Source organism: Apaloderma vittatum, unplaced genomic scaffold (genome assembly GCF_000703405.1).
Source record: "Apaloderma vittatum isolate BGI_N311 unplaced genomic scaffold, ASM70340v1 scaffold1685, whole genome shotgun sequence".
NCBI classification, from domain to species: domain Eukaryota; kingdom Metazoa; phylum Chordata; class Aves; order Trogoniformes; family Trogonidae; genus Apaloderma; species Apaloderma vittatum.
This window is the reverse complement of record NW_009717444.1, coordinates 1-19,546: the sequence shown is the minus strand read 5'-3', so window position 1 is coordinate 19,546 and position 19,546 is coordinate 1. Positions and strand designations below refer to the sequence as shown.

The 19,546-nt window shown below is 44.8% G+C and overlaps 1 protein-coding gene across 2 annotated transcripts; it reads right to left on the bottom strand.

Annotated features, from left to right (window-relative positions):
• Nucleotides 1–846: 846 nt before the first annotated feature.
• Nucleotides 847–19,380, bottom strand: ATAD3A (ATPase family, AAA domain containing 3A). 2 transcript variants are annotated; one of them, XM_009869874.1, is made up of 15 exons: nucleotides 19,310–19,380; nucleotides 18,958–19,059; nucleotides 17,378–17,437; nucleotides 17,216–17,285; nucleotides 16,485–16,650; nucleotides 15,714–15,783; nucleotides 13,429–13,584; nucleotides 13,146–13,202; nucleotides 12,146–12,271; nucleotides 11,385–11,509; nucleotides 9,760–9,811; nucleotides 8,914–8,984; nucleotides 7,436–7,603; nucleotides 6,776–6,884; nucleotides 847–1,089 (listed from the first exon to the last, which is right to left on the bottom strand). In XM_009869874.1, exons 1-15 carry the CDS (start codon nucleotides 19,352–19,354, stop codon nucleotides 910–912), a joined length of 1,557 nt encoding a protein of 518 aa, XP_009868176.1. In that variant the 5' UTR covers nucleotides 19,355–19,380; the 3' UTR covers nucleotides 847–909. The 2 variants fall into 2 exon arrangements, with proteins under 2 accessions (XP_009868176.1, XP_009868177.1); XM_009869875.1 differs by lacking the exons at nucleotides 17,378–17,437; nucleotides 18,958–19,059 and having other exon boundaries at nucleotides 16,485–16,521; nucleotides 17,219–17,285; nucleotides 19,310–19,354.
• Nucleotides 19,381–19,546: the final 166 nt, after the last annotated feature.

Below are 19,546 nucleotides of genomic sequence, written 5' to 3'. Positions count from 1 at the left end.
CGTGTCAGGACCTGGGAAGCAGCAATTCCAGCTCAGCAGTGTTAGAACAGACGTGTCAGGACCTGGGAAGCAGCAGCTCCAGCTCAGCAGTGTCTGAAGGGCTACCTGGCATCCTGCAGTTACCCTGCAATGCTACACCAGAGGGGCATAAAAGCTCTTGGCCTTGGAACACAGCACTTTGGAGTCACACGCTCTAGAGTTTCTTGTCCCTTGCAGTGCCCACTGCAGGGACTACAGCCATCCTCCAAGGAGACTCAAGCACAGAGGAGACAAAAGGTGGTAGCCAGGCACCAGCAGCTGAAGCCCCAATGCTTCTCACCACTCCACTGCACAGCTGGAGCTTCTCCTGTTGACCCTGAGTTAAGCAGGTGTGCTGTGAGCCACACCAGATCCACTAAGCCCAGCCTGAGCCCCCGAGGGGCCGACAACAGGAGAGCAAGGAGTGATGCCAGATCTGTGAGCAGGGAAGCACGGCATGGGCAGGATCGGGGGGAAAAAAAAGATGAGAAAAACCTCTGCTGGAACATAAACCCTAAAGTTACACATATGGGAGTAGCAGGCTTGGACAGGGCCCAGGTTCCCACAGGCCCATGGCACGGGGACACTCGAGCGCAGTGTCACACGTCACAGGCCTCTCCGGCAGGACAGGCCATACAGACTAACACAGTCAATGGTATTTTAGCAAGGGGGTCCTTTAATACAGTTGCTTCTGCCTTATTTAAACCATTTTCTTTTCCGGCGCACTTTAAAAACATGACCTTGAAGGCAGACCGAGGCAGCACCCCCTCCCTTGCACGAACGGACACACCTCTCACCACATGACTCCTCCAAACAGTTGCCCAGAAGACCCTCCCCGCTCTCTCTCGTGCCCACTTCCCCACACATGCTGGTCTGAAGCCTGCAGACTTCTCACACCGGAGTTCCTTTAGGAAAAGGCAGGAGCGGATTTCCACCAGTCCCTTTGTTTACTTCAGCACCCTCTGTTTTCAGCCACTCCATCTTCTGTTTGTGCTGCTGCACAGCATCAGCCACCCGGGCATCGATCATGGCCTCTGTAAGAACACCGTCCTCCGAGGCATAAGCTGCAGCCTGGAGAGGCAACGGAAGAAGAGATGTAAGTCAGCGATGGCAATTCCTAGGATCAGCAAAGATTCTGCCCCACACTACCTAACGCAACACTCAGTCTTGTTCCGTGTCGGTGGTGGTACCCAGCACAACTCGAGAAACTGCCATCGGAAAGGTTTTCCTCGACGCAGCTCTACCAAGGAGAGAAATATCTGGACTGTCCAAGCACAGAGAAACGTTCACAGCTACACTGAAGTCGTTACCTCCAAGCTACTAATGAGCACCTTTGCCTACTTGCCTCTGGATTTCCTGGGAGGCAAGATCTTAGCATTCCCAAGAGCCAAGGCCACAGGTTCATAACGCTGAGCACGGCCAGAATGGTCAGGCTGCAGTCACACTTGGCTTGGCTGAATTTCCTCTCCTGCTTTAAGAGCGCTGCACGTGTGGAGTCAATAAAGTAAAGAGTAACAGGCACATACGGTGAGTGAATGACTCCATCCAAACCAACAGAAAATGTTCTGAACACACGGCAGGACATCAGTCCTAGGGCGAATACGGGTGACGTGGCACCTCTAAAATGATGTGTAACGTACACTAATCTTGCTTTCCTCATGACTTCTGCTAGGAATCTCCCCTGCATCATTTCTGTACTGTGGCAGCTCCCACCCCACTCATTTGCCCATGGGACCTTCCCTTTTCTGCCTCTTCCTTCGTACCCCAACTCCTGTCTCTCCAATTCTCCTTGGTAAGTGGACATTTGGTCCCGTTGCTGCTCCGACAGGCAGCACATACTTGATCACAGTTCCTTGCAGAAAGGGCTAAAAACTGCTGACATCCTGGCCTAACGGCTCACGAGATTTCCGGTGGGAAGCATGACTGCACGCCATTTCTCTTCTGCTGCAGCCAAAGGATTGTCCCTTTTGTCCAAACGTGCAGGACGGGTCCACTGATGGACATTTTGCAGATGACAACACAGGCAGCTGCACCCTCCGAGGAAGGGAAGGATGCTTACGTTGTACCCATCTCCAAGGTAACAAACCAACTCCAAGCTACAGATTTCTAAATCTGGTTACTCCCCGTGCAAGCGCTCCTGCAAGCAACCCAGTACCGAGGGAGCTGGACCCTCTCCTGCTTCTCACAGCCACGCTGCCTGCCCCAAACAGCCCCAAACTTCCGTCCACGTCTCCCTCCTCCCACAGAGCTATCCCAACACGGACTGTCACACACCAACCCTTCCATCTGCAGGGTGTTCTCCAGGATATCTGTGTGTAATAGAAACTTCAGCTTTCATGATAGGCTGAAGAGCGCTTCTAGGTTATCATAAATAGGCTCCATAAATCATTAATGGTGCAAAACGACTCTTAGGCCAAGCAATGAGTTCTACTGCAAAAGCACTGCAGAAGGAAATTAAAGTGTGACCATTTTATGCACCCACCGTCCAGTGATGCAGATGGGAGAGAAGAGACCACAGAGTAAGCGGCTGCACTGGTCAGAACCATCACAGGACTGACTAGCCCAGTACAGTGAATCATATCCACGTAGTAGATTACCGCTGCCTCACTGCAGGAGGAATCATCATCTCAAGAAACGAGCAAAAGGTTACCCAGGATGGTTGTCAGGCTCCTCTAGCCTCCTTTCCAGCCCTTACCTGGTAGCCCTTTCTGGGGAAATGGTTAGATCACACGAGATCTCACTGCACAAACCACACATAACCATAAAAGTGGCAGGTGCTGGGTTTTACTGCAAGAAGCATCAAATCATATCTTTCCCCGTGCAAAACCTTTGTGATCCTTCCTTAAGGCAGAAGTGACAGGTTAGGCTAATGCTCATCCTTCAAGCCAGCGGTAAACAGCGCCCACAGGCAAGGAGTGCAGAGAAACAGGTCTGCAAAGAGAGAATTCACTTTGCGTAAAGGCGTTTGTCCTCGGAATTCAACCACAGAGCCGGAGTGTCGTGAACACAACGAGGCTGTTACTTCCCACTAACACTAGGAAAAAAAACCTGCCTGCTGCCACCAAGATTTATACATCATGACCTGTCTTCTCTCACCACTGTAAAAGGGGCATGGTGGAAGGGTTCTGTTCAGCTGAAGTACTTTTTAAATTTTTTTTAATGGACTTTTTTTAAGGACATGACTGGAAACTTAAAGCTAGAAGGAGCCAGCATCCTCTTGTCACTGCAGCCCTCCAGCCAGGAGGATTTGGTGTTTTAAAATGGAGCAAGTGCTTTCCTGGGATGCGCGTTATGTGCCTCCACAGAGCAGAGAGGATGTCTTCCCTTCCTCCCTGCCACTGCATAGACCATAAATTCAACTGTGGAAACTCCTGCAAAGCTGTGCAGTTCACGCTCTGTTGATTTTCTCAATGACTTTCTATTTATAGAAAGCCTCAGGCCCTAGCTGTCAAGAAAGCAAATGGGAGAAGCAGCTGTCCCTTCTGGGAGTAGCTTGCACACACACAAAAATGGTACCGAGCTTCATTTATATTCATACCTCTGCCTTCCACATGGACAAATTTTAACCCTGTTTTCTCCAGTGCAACTATTCATGTTTTGTAACTCAAATCCAACCGTGAAATAATCTGAAAACAAAGTATCTGGGGGGGGAAGTAGAGGGATGGAGCAGGTGACAAGTCCAGTTTGGATGACCTCATGTTTCATTCCAGCCAAGAACCACAATTTATTTGAACTCGGCCAAACTAATCTGCATCCTTTGAATCACATTTAGAATGAAAATAGCCTCAAAAAAACCCAAACCCAAACGCACCCCACTCCTGCTTACTTAAAGTCTTTCAGCTCGGATCACTATAGAAAAATTAAATTCTTCCCATAATTTGTTCAGGCAGATGGCTTTTTTTAATTATTATTTTCTAAATATAGACAAGATTCAGGGAGCAAGGAGGCATTTATGTCAGTGGCATAAAAGGCAAGGAAACTACAGGAAGCTCACCGCTATTGTTAACACCGGGTCATGAAACTCCTGGGAATTCTCCTTAAGTGTCACCAAGACAAATTTCCAGAGATTACGGCTTGGAACAGCGAAAGGTTGCTTTTTTTGACATTTTATCTAAAGTATCTCAATGGGTTTAACGTACAGGATGCAGAGCTAGAAAGTCTGCACATTACTATAAACAGATCTGATGGGAATTTTTAAGTGTGCAAATGCATCTAATCCACGTTATATTCATAAAGGATTAGATATGGGGAATGGAAAAGCACAGGGACAAAAGAGAATGCTCAGTCTTCTGCAGAAGAGATTAAAACGGATTTCTAGCATGCAGACTATTAGCCATGCCAGGCAGCAAAATTTTTTCCCAGAGCTAGAGGTTACACCTTTTGCTCTTCTGCATCTTCATTTTTCTTTTTGGTAAATTCAGGACAAACCAAGCCAGACAAACAGATCTAGAACTTCACGTGAATAACAGTCAATCCATTTCAAGCCCAGTTTAGAGCGGAATTAAGCCCCTGAAAGCCACGCCTATGGCTCAGACTTCTAGATTAACTGAGATGTTTTTGTTAAAAGCAATATTGGCAGAGCACTAAAAAAAAACACCTTCATGGGAAACGACTGTGAGGCCACAAGACAGCGGAGTGGCCACGTGCTGCCGTTCTAGCCGACTCCCGGTGAGAGCTGATGGCTGTGATGGTTTCTCCTCCTCCTCTTACTTCAGAACTTCACTTTTCTCCAAATCATTTCTGAGGTCCAGCTCTGGCCATGGGAGATGACTTTAGACAAGCATCATAGAGCCGATGGGGATCCCACCATCTCAAAACTCCATCAAGTCCACAATAAATACTTCCCTGTGCTCCCTGCCCAATTTCTGCAGCACTTCTGCACCTTCAGGAAAGGAAACAGGAGTAGCAATGCAGATTCCTCACAGCCTTTTCTAGTACTGTGTTTCGTGGCTGATTTGATTAGGTTCCATCACACTGAGGTTAGGACTAGAATTGCAAGCTACAGGGTGTCGAGTCAGCTTGAGGCAGTAGGACAGACCCTGTGGAACTGGGCAACACTTCACCGTAGATTAAGCCTGTCGTTCTGCTCCCTCTGCTTTTGTTTCTGCTGTCCTGACACCAGCTGAAGCTTTGTTCCAAGACATGTCTACAGAGGTATAACGCATACAGAGGGCAACGCTGCAAATGACTGTTGGAGGAATAAACTAATTAAGAAAATGTATACACAAAGCTGAGGCGAATTAAGTGACAGGCACGTTGCAATTAAGCCCACACGTCGAGGATTCGCTCCAAGTCACGTCAGGGCACTACGCAAAATAGCTGAAAACAAAAGGCAAACAAAATGGTCTGTGCCCCACCATTCCCAGCCAGCAGTTTTCACTAGGGCTCTGCGCTGTGATCTTCCCCAGAATGGGTCAACTGAATTTATTTATTAAACAGAGACCTCAGGCATACTGCATTTCAGCAGCTCATGCGATGAGCCTATCTAGAAACGCATGGGAAACCTCAGTGTCTCAAGACATAGTTGTCTGAAGCCTGTTTGAGGACTTCTGGAGAGCACTAGGCTCACGACATCTGCTGTTTACCAGCTTTGTAAGGAGTTACTAAGATCAGGAATAGAACTGTTTAAGAGAGCTACCTTGTTCTTCCCTTCTCTTGGCTTCTCTTGCCCTTCGTCTTCTCAACTTGTACATCATCTCAAACTCTTCCCTGCCTGTGTCGTTAACCTGACGTAATGCCTTGGGAGGAGGGGAGGCAGGGAAAGCAACTGCAAGTAGGGAAGTGAGTAGAAAGTCCAGATATTCACTTGAACTAAAGTCATAGAAGAGGCTCCCTAAATCCTCAGATTAAGCCAAGGTGGACAAAACTGTAGCTTGCAAACTGATTAAAATTCAAGTGTGCATTCATAAAGCTGCTGCTCACGTCAGGTTGATTCCCACATCAGTCATCTTTGGCGTGCAGCATCCAGAATCCAAAGTTCAGTCCTAGGGGAATTTTGAAGACCAATAGCTCAAGAGTGAACAGTTACTCTATCTGTAGTAAATAATTACCTTAAGAGCTGTTGTATCTGGCTGAGGAAAGTCTGAGAAGCATTTTCTTGAGCAAGTTATGCTGGTTCACACAGCCCCCACCTACCGTGATCCAAGCCCCGCAGGTGTGCAAGGACGACAGCGTCGCTAAGCAGTCAACTTCTCCTGCCAAGCTATTTTTAACTCCGATGAGCTCCCTGACCCAGTTCACAGCAGAGCCGTACAAAGAGGTGTACCAGCGCAACGGAAAGGGTAGCAGAAAGGCAGGAATATGTGGCAGGATGAACACTGCCAGAAATGCTCTCATACGAAAAATAAAATAAGGAGTAACGGCACTCAGATGGCTGCTTTGGATGTTGGCTCACGACTACTGCAGGTAAAAGGACTAGAAAGGATAAATACTTTCTGTGCCTTTAAAGGTGGGAAAAACAATAGCAGAAGGAATGAAATATAAAACTTGGTAAAACAACTGCTGAACTAAATTAACAAAAAAACCAACTTTGTTTTCACGTCTGAAAGGAGGCTGACATTAGTAAGTTACACGGCATACAATTTGGAGCATATTCCTTAAATTAAAAATACACCCACCTAGAGCTAGCAGCATTGTTACTATGGACATAACAAAACTTCCAAAGTGAGACAAGATCTGAGGCTCCAGCATCAAACGCTCAAGCATTGCGGAAAGGGAAAAACGAACCAAGAAGCCCAGTGACAAAAGCCCGATTTACCTGCCACGCCACAGCAAGCTGAGAGATCTCTCGGCCAGACATGCCCTCTGTCAACCTGGCAATCTCCGAGCACTTTTTCCCGTAGTCAAACTGGGCCAGCTTCAAACGTCTGGAAAGCAGAAGCTCAAGGATTAGTTTAGATGTAGCCACAGGACAAGGGTGAGGGAGTCAAAGATAGGCTTTGGAAGGAGCAATGAAATCAAAGATCAGACTGGATCAATCTCTACAGGGAGGTCCAGCCTGAGTACAGAAGCTGATCTCCTAGGCCCAGAAAGCCCAGTTTTATGGCTCAAAGTACTGGGATTAAGACCAGAAAAGTGCAAAGCTGCAGAGCACACAAGGAAGTGAGTCACCTGCTCTCTCTGTTAAGCGAAGCAAAAACAAGGGTTTGGATGTGAGGAGTTCCAATGATGCACCTCCTTGCATTATTGCCTCCAGCGCAGTAACTGGTCTCCTAAATTTTCAGGGCACAACAAACCATGGCATGAAATTCTAAGGTGGCATCTCAGCTCACGAGAGGATGGCAAGAGGCATCTCTCCAACCCTTACCTGCGCTACTTGTTCAAAGCAGGTTTACAGATGGTGTGACAGAATACACGGAGATGAAGAAAAACAATAAAAGAATTCTACAAGGTGGGAAGGTTCTACAGGGATACTCACTGTTTACCCTCTGTGGCTGGCTTCAAGACATGCCTATCAAAATACATTCTCACAAGTCGCTCCCTTTCTTCTAGCTGGGGCAGATCAAAGTTCACCATTTCATCTATTCGGTCGTTGATAGCCCAGTCAAACTGCTCCGGCTGGTTGCTTGCTAACACAAGCATAAACCTGGAAATACGAAACAAGAAAGGAAAGACTGAAAAATCTATAAAAACCCATAAAAAGCATTGAATGCATTGGGTTGGAAGGAATCTTTAGAGGTCATCTAGTCCAACCTGCAATTTAAGAATAAATGAACCAGTCTAAACATTGGGAACTGCCATGGCCAGCATCAAAGATGTCTGATCACCCAACATGGCTGAAGATGCCTCAGAAACAGCTTTGTAACAGCATCTCAAGCAACACCTCAAGCTTCAAGCAACACATTCCGACTTTCAAGCCTAATGTAGCAGAAAGAGAGGGATTCACAACGGGCACCACAAAACAAAGGCAGTTTGTTTCACTGGGTTTTGCTCCACGGTACAGATATGGCAGCTTCCGGGTCCTGCTCTCTCCTATTGCATTTCGAAGCCAGAAGCCCTTTCTTCTGCTTTGTAATGATGCTTCTTCCCCATGCCAGTTCCGCTTTAATGCGTTAATTGATGCCACCAGCTTAATAGCGCATTATAATTTGAAATGGGCTTTTAACCACAGCTACTGGAATATTGACGTTCTTGCAGTCTGTTTAAATCCTGGTCTACAGGGGGCTGTGTTCTTTGCTGCCATTTCTGAGGATAACTTCGCCAACCCAAGAGCCACACAGGCATGAAACTCTCCCTTTTCTACCAATAAGGATTTCCTTCAAACCCCTGAAGAAATACAGCCTGGGTAAAGGCTTAACATGCAACCCAATATTCAGGCCTTGCTCATTTCCGACATCAAAATTATACAATAAGCAAGAGCAAGAGCTGCAGGCACAGCTAGCTAGCTAGCAAGAAGATGCAGCAAGTTCTTTGGGAAATTTAAGCAATTTACAACACTTAGTACTTATTTACATTGGTGACAATTCACTGGTAAAGTAACAGTGCTCCTCAGGGCCTCACCAAAACAGATTTACATGCACCATTAGACTTATTCAAGTGAACTCCCATTCATGCATCCAGGACTCCTTATAGCCCAAAGCAGCAATAAGGCTGCTCAGAAGTAAAAAGCGGTGCCTGAGTCACGAGAACATTGTTCAGTCTCCTAGAATGGCTCACGGTTAAATTAGGGTTGAATTCAACATCCAACTATGACAACTGTTTTGAGGGGATAAAAGGAAGAGCAACCTACATTCGGTATATAATATCCAAAAGGGGATACTCTACGTGGATCTTTTCAAGTCTTAGTAGGACAGATCACACGTTCCCAACTTCCATTTGCAAACCACAGAACCTTTACAGACCCGCCTCAATTCAGGGAAATATCAACTGCTGCAAGGGCTAAAGCTGGATACTTACTTGTTGCTGTGCTGCCCTGTTCTGTGCAGAAATGCATTTAAAGTTGCTCTTAGATCTTCACTGATTTTCTCCTGCAAAGATGAAATCCAAAGGAAGATCAGCTGCTTGGGGACCTAAGACAGGTCACAGCTCTAAGCAGCATTATTGACAAAGTGTTTTCTGCTATTGTCAAGCATTTGCATTACAGTAGAACCCAAGGCATCGCAATACCTTGGAAATAAAAAAAAGATCAGTTTATGTACCCAGGAAAAAGTTATGAATTAAAGCTTCCAGCAGAGATTAAGTCATTCAGTGACTCAAGGCTCCAACCACTGGCCCAGGAGGCTTTCCTTGTCGAACACTATTTTAGCTGGGTGGTTCAATAATACACTTGCAGGAAAAGAAGTCACAGCAAAGAATTTACTTACACACTGAAAGTAATCTTCTAGAGACAGCTCTTTAAATAGACCACTGGGGTTTAAGTAGCAGGTCCAGGTTCAATGTACAATATGGTGACTTTGAAAACACAAATCATTTGTACAAAACCCAAACCCTGCAGGGTACCAGCTCTGTAATGCAAACAACCTTGTCTTGTTTTCAAGACATGCCTCTTTCTTTTCCTACGGCCCAGTCACCTCCAAAACCTCCCAAAAGATTATGTCATCCTTCTGCAGGGAGGAATTCTCAAGTCAGTCTTGAGATGCTCATTCCACTCAGCTGCAAGATGCTAATTTCTTGTCTCTGCATCGCATTATTACAGGAGTATTAAGGCACCTGCCAGTTTTAATCTTTTCCCTGTCGAAGCCAGTTCATCAGGTTGAACAAGGCAGCACTTGACTGACTAATTCTAGCTCATAAAGTACTTACTGTTGCCCTCTTGCGCAGAAATGCATCCGCTTCGTCCACGAATAGCAAGAGGCTGTAAAAGGAAAGCACTACACAGTAACAGGAGACAGGTAAGTGAGGCTCAAACGGCTCAAGGACTGTCCTGTCCCTCTACCAGGCACCCATCACTGTGACCAGCTGTAAGCCTGACAAGCTTATTTCTTGAGGCACCATTTCTCCTTACACCGTTCTCAAAACCTCAAGCCAGAGTCTTCCCCTGCAACTCGCTTTGTTATTTTGTGGGGATTTTCCTGTCCAAACCACACTAGCAAGAATATAATGGTTTTACTACCTGTGGGGAAGTGAATTAATAAAGTCAATGAATAATTCACAAAAATAAATTCACATATAACCCATGGGTAGTGCTCTTCCCAAGAGACAAAGCATATAAAGATGTTTATCAATAACAGAGCCAAGTTGCTCATAAAGCTGTCACAGCTTGTATTACCTTCTTGTCTGGCTTCAAACCCAGCTTGCTTTCAAGGGATTTCAGGTCCTTTTAACATCCTCTACTCAACTCCAGCTTTTCTGAAAATATTCTCAACTACAGTCTCTGCAGAGAAATGTCTTCTCTCACAACAGCTTTCAGCCGGTAAAGATAACACAGTACTAACAGCTAGGATTGTTAGATACCCAGAATAAAATCTGCTTAAATATTTCCATATTACTGGCAGTTAAAATATTGATGTATATGAACACATGTAACCTTTGATCATGACTTTTACCTGAAGTGTATGAAGTTCAAATGCACAGAAGTTTTTTTGTCAGGACAGAGAATAAATTCAGGCCCAGAGAGTGTTGTGAAAGAGAATTTTTAAGTGAAAACATCCATCACTCTTCATCCAACTGAGCACACTCATTTCTCTTCCAATTTCTTTCTCTAAGCTCACTTAAATTCTTAGATCTTTCCTTCTATAGCTCCTCAAAGTAGCAGAAGCTTAAAGAGTTTAATTCTTTAGGACATTTACTCTGCATATTTTGGCTTTTTCTTTTTTTTTGAAGAGGAAATAGAAACATTTAGATGATGAATGCAGCAAGGATTAAACCAGACACTGCAAGATAATGCCCTTCCAAAGCAATCAGCGAACACATAAATCACCAGTTAGCCACATTTACAGAAAACCGGAGATCAAAACAGCACAAAAAAACCAAAGTGACACCCACCGCAAGCTCTCTATTGAATTTTAATATACCGGCTGGACAAGCAACTTCTTAGCCACCTCTGCACTGCAAAAATCCATTCATGCTCCTGTGAGCAAATTAACTACATACTTGCACAAAATCAGAAAGTCAAGATGTAGCCTCCACATGCAGATGAAAAGGCTGCTTTTAGAGATGACTGGAAAAGCACAGCAGCTTGTGACTTTTACACCTATCTAACGTCAACACCTTTAGCATCTGTCTCCCTCCTCTTTTACTTCTTATAATTCATTGCTTCTGCTTGAGACCCAAAAGAAAACAAGATCCAAGCACTATTAAGAGCCTAAAATCTGAGCAAGCACAATAGGGAACGTAGCATCCAGCGAGTATAAACACCTGGTCTGAACTGCAGCGTTGCAGTGAGCTTCTTTGAGCAAGAAACCCCATTCAGAGAAACCTCTACCTACCCTCTCCTGCTGGTGTTGGCCCAGTCGAAGAGTTTATGCATGGCAGTGACTCCTTCCCGCCCCATGGGGGCAACATCGCCACCCGTCATGATGGCATAATCCATGCCCGAGTGCACGGCTAATTTCTAGAAGGAAACAAGAGAAATGTGAGCCAAGCACATTCTTTTCCACTGCAAGACCACGGAAGGCGAGGAGATATGAGTTTAATGTATTGATAAGAGAAAAAAAATTCAACTTGCACCGGCACATCAAATCTATCACTGCTAAACAAATGTATGAAACCTCAGATCTAGCAGAAAAGCAGTGGAGAGCAAGTCAAAAATCAACTCCTGACTCAAACGCATGCAAAAACCATCCTGGTAGTGGAAATATGCACAGTGAAGCCATCCCTATCTCTTCTCTGCTCCGCGATTAGTAAGCGACAGCAGGAAAGACCCTATTTAGAAAAGTGTTGAAAATCAACAGAGGTGGAAATGAGACAGGAGGCTGGTGTTGCGATTTCACAAGTCACAGTTGCCAAGTGCCTCTTCCAGATGGAAGGGCTCTGCTGCCTACGCTCAGCACCAGGATCCCAGCAACTGCGCTAATTTAGAGTTGAAGCAGGTTGGATGCCCTTTCCTCCCTTCCCAGCAGAGACCCAGGAACACCATGTTTATGCCATACTACAGCAAGAGATTTCAGACTAGGGAGGGTGCTTAAACCCCGAAGTTTTCAGATCACCCTGGAACACGCGAGTTGTCAGAATCTTGGCAGGGTTCTACCTTGGCAAAGAGCGTCTTTCCAGTGCCAGGGGGACCATACATAAGAATATTCCTGTATAGGCTTTTGTTCTTTTTTGTGTTTCTCGTTGCTATGGCGATGTCTCTCACACGTGCTTCTAACTGTGGCTGCAAGAAAAGGGTTCAAGTTAAGGGACAGAAAGTACCAAGAGACCTGCATCTATCAGCTTCACAGATCGATACCAGCAAACAGTAGGCAGCTCTCCTTAAGTTAAGCCTTAACTTCAGACCAGGGTCATTTTCCCCTTCTACGTCAGGATTTACTCAATTTAAAGTTCTGTCCACTTGGCTACAATTCTTTTGTAAGAAAAAGCAGCAGCGCAATAATCACTATAAGAACGGATACCGCCCAAATACCTACTCCCCATTGGATGCTCTGGGAGGGATATTTCAAAACATAAGTAACTCTTTGCAGCACTAATTATTTCATTTAAACCATAAACATTCACACTCTTATAAATAAGAGCATTTGCAGAGATACTGGGAGAAAGTTATCCTTGCAAGAGCATTTTCTCTCAGCAGCCTCATGCAGCACTGAAATTTGCCAGATACCCAGGAATCAAATTCAGAAGCAAACACACAGAAAGAGCCCAAATTAGCAAGCTAAATATTCACAAGATGGGCAAACACACACGCTTCTGCAGCTTTTTTGGCCTGCAGGCAGACCTAGGTTGAGCAATCCTTACCAGATTAGATGAGACAAGTGGAACTCTGCATACGAACATGCTGACTGCAGAGAAAAACTGCAGCAGGGCAAGGACTGAACTAAGACTAAACTGTTTTGCACAGAGGAAAAAAGGTTAACACAGTGCTTAATGGGTGTCACACTGCACACAGGAGCTTGTTCACAGTGCCCCAAGGGTGCTATGTCTCCAGAATTACTGGAATTTCAGCTTTTAAAAAGAGTGTAGGGAAACAGCCCGTTTTATTTAGATTGCAAAGTCATCCTTCACAGACTAAGACAGTGAAAGAGCGTACTCACACTGAGAACAACTCCTTCAAGGGCATCCTGGGCCTTGCTGGTAAGACGCTTACCAACCTAGAGAGGACAAATTCAATTACTGACACATAGAAATCAATCAGGGTTTTGACAACTCACCTGGACAAAAAGGTCACACGAAACGACAACGAGCTCAGCCCACTCACGCTATCTCCAATATTAATTCACAGACCCACTGACAGCTCCCCGCCTGCCACGAAGAGCTGCGAAAGGAGTTTTGTATCCTCGTGGCCGAGCGCAACATAAAAGCGACGCTGAACTTTACCTTGATAGGATGCTTCAGCGCCTCCAGCACGGTAATGCGTGAGGTTTCTCTCACCAAGGAAGGTTTGCCCAAACGTGCTTCTATGTATCGCCCCGCTACTGCCGTGGCATTCTTGGCAGAGTAAACACCCACTGCTAGCAGGGTTAGGCCTGCCACCTGTGAAAAAAAGGAGGAAGGATTAAGAAAAACACCTGGCAAGGCAATATTTTACATACAGCTGTTAAAGGCGACCATGTAAAACTTTAATAAAGCTAAACGTAAGTCTCAACGTAAGTCTCCAGTCACAGCTGTTTGTATCTATGGGATTCAGTTGATTTACCAAAAGCTCTAGTCACCTGAAAATACAAGCAGACATCAGACATTAGTTTAAAACTGAGAGGTGTTTGGGAAGAGGCCAACTGTCTCACACAGTTCTGAGCACAAGTCATCAGTTGCAGTCAGCTTACAGCGAGATGCCGATAATTCCTATCCGAGCAGGCCCAGATAGACAAAAGAGCAAGCTGCAGCAGCTGCTTTTAAAGGAAGCAGACTTTTACTACAAGTACAGAACAAGGTCAAAAGCTTCAAGGACAAAGATGGCATCATTCAATAAACCATGAGACACCATCGGTTCAGTTTTACTCAGCTTAAGCGTCTGACATCGTTGCTTGGGATGGCAACACGAACAGCTCAGAACTGCGAGTTCCAAGACGTGAAGAACAAGACAACCTCCACATGTGATTCAGCCAGTTTAAAGAGATTTTAGAAGAACAAGAGACTCCACGTTTTAGCAGCCTCCTCCTAAAAACTAAAGGTACCATGACAAGTGACCTCATGAGCTCTTCTAACATCTGCAACACCCAGTAGGAAACAGAGTTACAGGCTGAGACCTCACATCCATCCAGGCAGAGGTATTTCAGACTTCACTGATATTCATGTTACAAGACATAGAGAAGTACAGCTTTAAGATTGACAATTAAGAATGAATTTATGACTGATAAGCACAATGAAATCCACTATAAAAACCCCCAAACTTCAACAAACCCAAGAAACTTTGAGCAGAACCTTTGAGGTTCTGCTTGGATGGGAATAAATAGGAAAAAAGTAGCCCTTAGAGCAGACAGGAAGACCTAATGTAGAGGAACCTTAAAATAACCAATTCTTACCTTATAGTCATTTTTCAGAGCAATAGAAAATACGAGCTCCAGCTGTTACCTCCTTTCCAAAAATATACTTATTTCTTTAGAAGCTAAACATTCCAAATTCACAAGACAAAAGGTTTTCAAAAGCAAAAATGACCATAAGGCAGGAAACTGGTATCTGGGTCAAGAGAATATGCAGCTAAAAGCACCAACTAATCTGCAAAAGGCTCCAAACCCTGCAGGCATTCCAGGTGTAGCCTACAGATCACAAAAGGATCCACTAAAATCACGTCATCTTTTCCCCAGTGCACTCAGGCAAAGTGTCTTTTGTATCAGCCTGCGGGTATAAAACCAGAGGGTGGAGCAGCTGGCGGTGACCGACTTATAAGCAAAAAGTCCATTTTTGAGACGACTGGCTTAGATGGAACAAATCCCAGATCAGCTATTACACATCTTCAATACATCTCCCCTAATATTCCTAAAAAGACATTTCCAGTTTGGAGTTTAACTGCAAACATACAAAAGACATCGGCAGCAGGGCGAAACGGGGATTAGATCTCTGTTCCCAAAACCGACCCCTGGCAAAGAACTCTGTTAACCTTTTCACAATGCTCTGCTCACCTATAAACATTTATAGATGTTCATGCATCATGAAAGTACAACAAAGATCAAGCGTTAAAAAGCTGAATGAAAACTCATCAGCTCAGAGCCCAGTCAAGCACAAAACCTGCATTTAAAAATCTCAGAGAAAAAGAATGTGCAGTTACCTCATTGGCTGTGAGATAAAAGCCCTACCCACGTACATACGCAAGAGACAGCAAATTCTAGAACAATCTCTGAAAAACTCATCTGCTTTTTCACAGCATCTCTACTACTTGCAACAGCTGCCAAACTTTTGTAAAGGTGACAGTGTCTCCAAAGATAGGACACTTGTATCCTGTTATCAATCAACAGAGAGCCAGAACTCTGTGACCAACGGAAAATGAATTAGCTATACGGAGAAGATGAAAACTAACGTCAGCAAAAATCTGAGGATTGCAGAGAGTACCAAGTGAGCAGCAAACTCCTGCCACGGTTTACAGTTTATAAACATCCCAGAGCAAGGAGTCAGTGTAACAAACATCTCCAGGCAGACATTCTGCAAGATGCAGGTCACAATCTTACCGTGGCTGTAACTTTATCCCAGTCTGTCACAAAAGCACGGAATCCTTCTCCGAAGAGCATCCCAGCTGTCCTGTGGCAAGCAAACAGCAAGGCAAGCAGGAGAAGAGAAAGGGATTTCAAAGTCTGAATTGAAACAATTTACGAGGCAACTTTGTAATGACGTTTTTCAGAGCCACTCAAAGCTAATTGAGGGCTCACCTGGACACTGAAACATGAACAAGCATGGCAGATACATTTATAGTGTCTACAGCTGATCTGGGAGTAAATCCAGATAAATATTTGGCATCCAGATGTCAATTTCTTTCTTTAATACATTATTGGTGCTGAACTGTAACGAAAGGTATTTAATTCTCAAGCATTTTTAATTCAAAAATCTCAATGGAACTAAAATTAACAGATTATAAATCTATGCCCTTTGGAGACAGACTGCTCTGTACTTTTATGGCATATGTCCAGAAACTGAAAGACCTCAGAGTTTTCAGAGTAACTGAGTCTCAATCTTGGCCAATAAAGTTTGAAATAAACCATTAGAAAAATTGTAAAAAAATCACTACTTCGTAAATAAGTCTCTTTGGTTCACATTCAGATGACAGCATAGTAGGACAAGTGAAAGAGAGGGTCCTCTTCAATATAATAGTACAAGAGTACACAAACTAACTTTTTTGATATTCCTCAGATCTTAGAGGAATGTACAGCACAGTTTCCCACGTGATGGGAGAAACCTGCCCAAGCAGGACGGCAACCCATGCGCTCCTCCTGGCCCGCACATACTTGAGGGACTCGAGCACCGTTTGGCGATGTTCAGCAGCTTTCAGGCGGATCTGCTCCCGAATGATGTCCGCGTTCTCCCGCTCGGCCTTGGCACGGGCTCTTGCCTCCGCCTCGACACGCAGCATTTCGTTCTTGTGCCGCAGCTCCATCTCTCGCTCCACAGTAGCTTATTAAAAAAAATAAAAGGAGAGAAGGGAGCAATCTTTTGGGCTGGCTTTAATCCCAGGTAGCAAACAGGTGAAAGAGGCTCCTCTCAAAGACACCGACAAACACGGAGCACACTAGGTGGCAGCAGGGAGTAGACGACAGAGCAGTCAAAGCAATTTTCAGAATAAAAACTCATTACCCAGCTTTTCTTTTTCTACAGGAAACAGCGAATGGAGATTAGGTGACACAAATTCAGCCGTTCCTCCCAGGCGCTATTTTGTTTCTCCTCCTTCCTCAAAACTGGTTCTCTTTTAGATTGTCCCGCTAAAAAAATCAGAATTTCTGACTCTGACAGCTCCTTGGGAAATCCAAGTACCACAGGGAAGATGTTTAGGAGTGCAGCCACTTTGAAAACTAATCCTGGAGGCAACTGCTAGTTCTAGTGCTTCGTTACTCGCCAATATGACATTAACACACGACCCTAACGGAGCAGCAATGAATATGGACAAAGAGTCAAAGATCAGCACAGAGAACTCATGTGCCCACCCACTCTGTCATGAGATAAATTAAAATTACTAGCTTACCACGCCTCATGGCTTCCTGCTTCTGAACAGATTCCTCCTGCTTCCTCAGATTCTCTTCATTAGCAAGTTGCTGCAGGCAGAGACGACAGCAGAAGTTGCGTTAAAGTTGTAAGAACTCAGGCAAGTAGATATTCATGTCAGCTTAGGAGGAAGCTATCGTACCTGCTGTCGCATCTGTTCATCATAGCGCTGCCTTGCCAGTTTGTCCTGGTATTGGGCTCGCTAAAAAACAAAACAAAACAAAAAAATGGGGGTATTCAGAACATAAAGATCAAGCGTTTAATAAAGAACCGAGTCCTGAGAGCAAGGAGATTGGGAACATGCAGGGAGAAAACACAAAGAAAAACGAAAAACCACACACAAGCCAGAAAATAATCCCCGGGCTGAATACGAACAGGGCAAAGTTTGGCGCAAAACACCCTCAGCCATCACAAAAAAAACTTCTCTATGCTGAGAAATCGATATAGTCTGACTTCATTTTAAGGTATCACAGACATAAAACTCCCAAAAAATGTCCTTTGGGCCAGAAAAGAAGACTTAATTTCCTGGGAGAAACACGTTTTTCATGTTCTAAATCATATTATCTAGACTAGTGACTGCAAGCAATAGAACTGTCAAGATATGCTGCCTGTCACACGAACTCTGCTTCTGATTTTCTTGTTCCTCCTTAATTTCTCTCACTGATTTTCCACTGCAACTGGCAATTAAACCCCCATCATCTACCCCCCAGTGAAAGTGGCCAGAGAGCTCATATCCATCACCAAGGAGGACTCTGTACAAGGGATGATGATATGCTCTATTCCAAATACACAGGCTGCACAACAGCTTGCAAGTTATCACCTCCACAAGTGTAAATCATGACATTTCAGAAGAAGAAAATCATGACCAAGCTTGCTCTGACTTCAAACGACAGCTGGTGAACTGCAAGAGTTCAAGAGCAAACTCGTGCACAAAGCAGATGACCGTGAAGCCTGCTCCACGAACCAGCCCCGGTCAAAGTCCAAACTGACGGGATAGAAAGCGACACATGCCATGGAAGCGCTTTTGGCTATGTTCCCAAGCTAGAGAATCAATTAGAATTCACCAATCTCCTCCTTTCTTGGGCTCTCAAAGCAAAAAAGACACTATTCGTGAGCTACTAGCACAAAAGCTAACTTACATTTCCCTGATTTTAGAACTACTACCACTGCAGTCACTCACACTAAAACATACCAGAAAGCACCAACATTGCTCACCACATAACCTCTGGTAACTCTCAGATTTGCATCGCTTCTCCTCTTAAGGTATTTTTTCCTATCTATAAGACTAAACTTGGAAGAAATTGGGTTCCAAGAGACATTCCACTGTCCAAGCTAACACATGCACTTGACAAGCCACCAGGGCCCAACCTTTTAATGCCCTCAGCTGTTGGGACACAAACATGACAACAGCACTTCCCTGAAAGTTCCCTTAAGAAAATTTCAAAGAGCACACAACAAGAACAACTATTACTACCAATTCCTTTGGACGGTCAAGAATTTGGTAACAAAAGTTCAAGAGAGCAAAGCTGGATAGAACTACAAAACACGTTCAACGTTACAAAGCCAGGGCAGATGGGCTCAGTGAACGGCCTCAGACCTAGAGCAGCCTGCAATCCCCTTTCTCCTGCCACCCAAAAGGGAAATTAATGCATTGTTGCCTTTTCCACAAAGGAGGACTCAAACAAGGTCTCCCATCACTTGGCTTTCCCCTTGTTCCCTTACTGCTTGATGCTGCTTTGTTTCTTCGCTGAGTGTTTTTCGTCTCTCTTCTGCTTGTACCCGTATCTGCTCATTCTTCAGCTGTTCTATGGCAGCTTCATACTCCTGTTAAGAAAAAGAGAAAATCATCACAAATGAGCTACAGAGACACGTCAGTAACGATTACGCTGCAAGAAATCCACCTGTAAGCAGAGCGGGACCCTGCAAAGCTGAGACAAGGAAGCCAAAACGTGGTCATAAAAAATGATTGCAAGAAATCACATTTCAGGATTAAATGAAATCTATTTTTTTTAAAAAACCACAAAACACTCAAACAATCCTTGAACTCCTTCACAAGTGACAAGTTTCAACACACCTTAAGTTTCGTTTGCTGCTCCAGCTGCAAGGTCTGCTCTTGCATCTGGGCGAGGCTCAGAGCATCTTTGGCGTGGCCTGGAACCGACAGCAAGAAGTTACCGACAGCGGAAAGGCCTCGTCTTATTCCATTAAGAAAAGGTTTCAGGCCTGTTCTACCCCACCCGGCGCCCGCGGAGGCGGCAGCTCCCTGCCCACAGCCCCTCGGCCCCGAGATGCTCCGTCACCCCCCTCTCCC

Coding starts and splice junctions, on each gene's coding strand:
- ATAD3A (XM_009869874.1), bottom strand. CDS start 19,354: ATGCAAGAGCAGACCTTGCAGCTGGAGCAGCAAACGAAACTTAAG. Junction 19,060..19,309: donor AGCAGCAAACGAAACTTAAG/GTGTGTTGAAAC, acceptor TTTTCTTAACAG/GAGTATGAAGCTGCCATAGA. Junction 13,203..13,428: donor CGCTGAAGCATCCTATCAAG/GTAAAGTTCAGC, acceptor TGTCCTCTCTAG/GTTGGTAAGCGTCTTACCAG.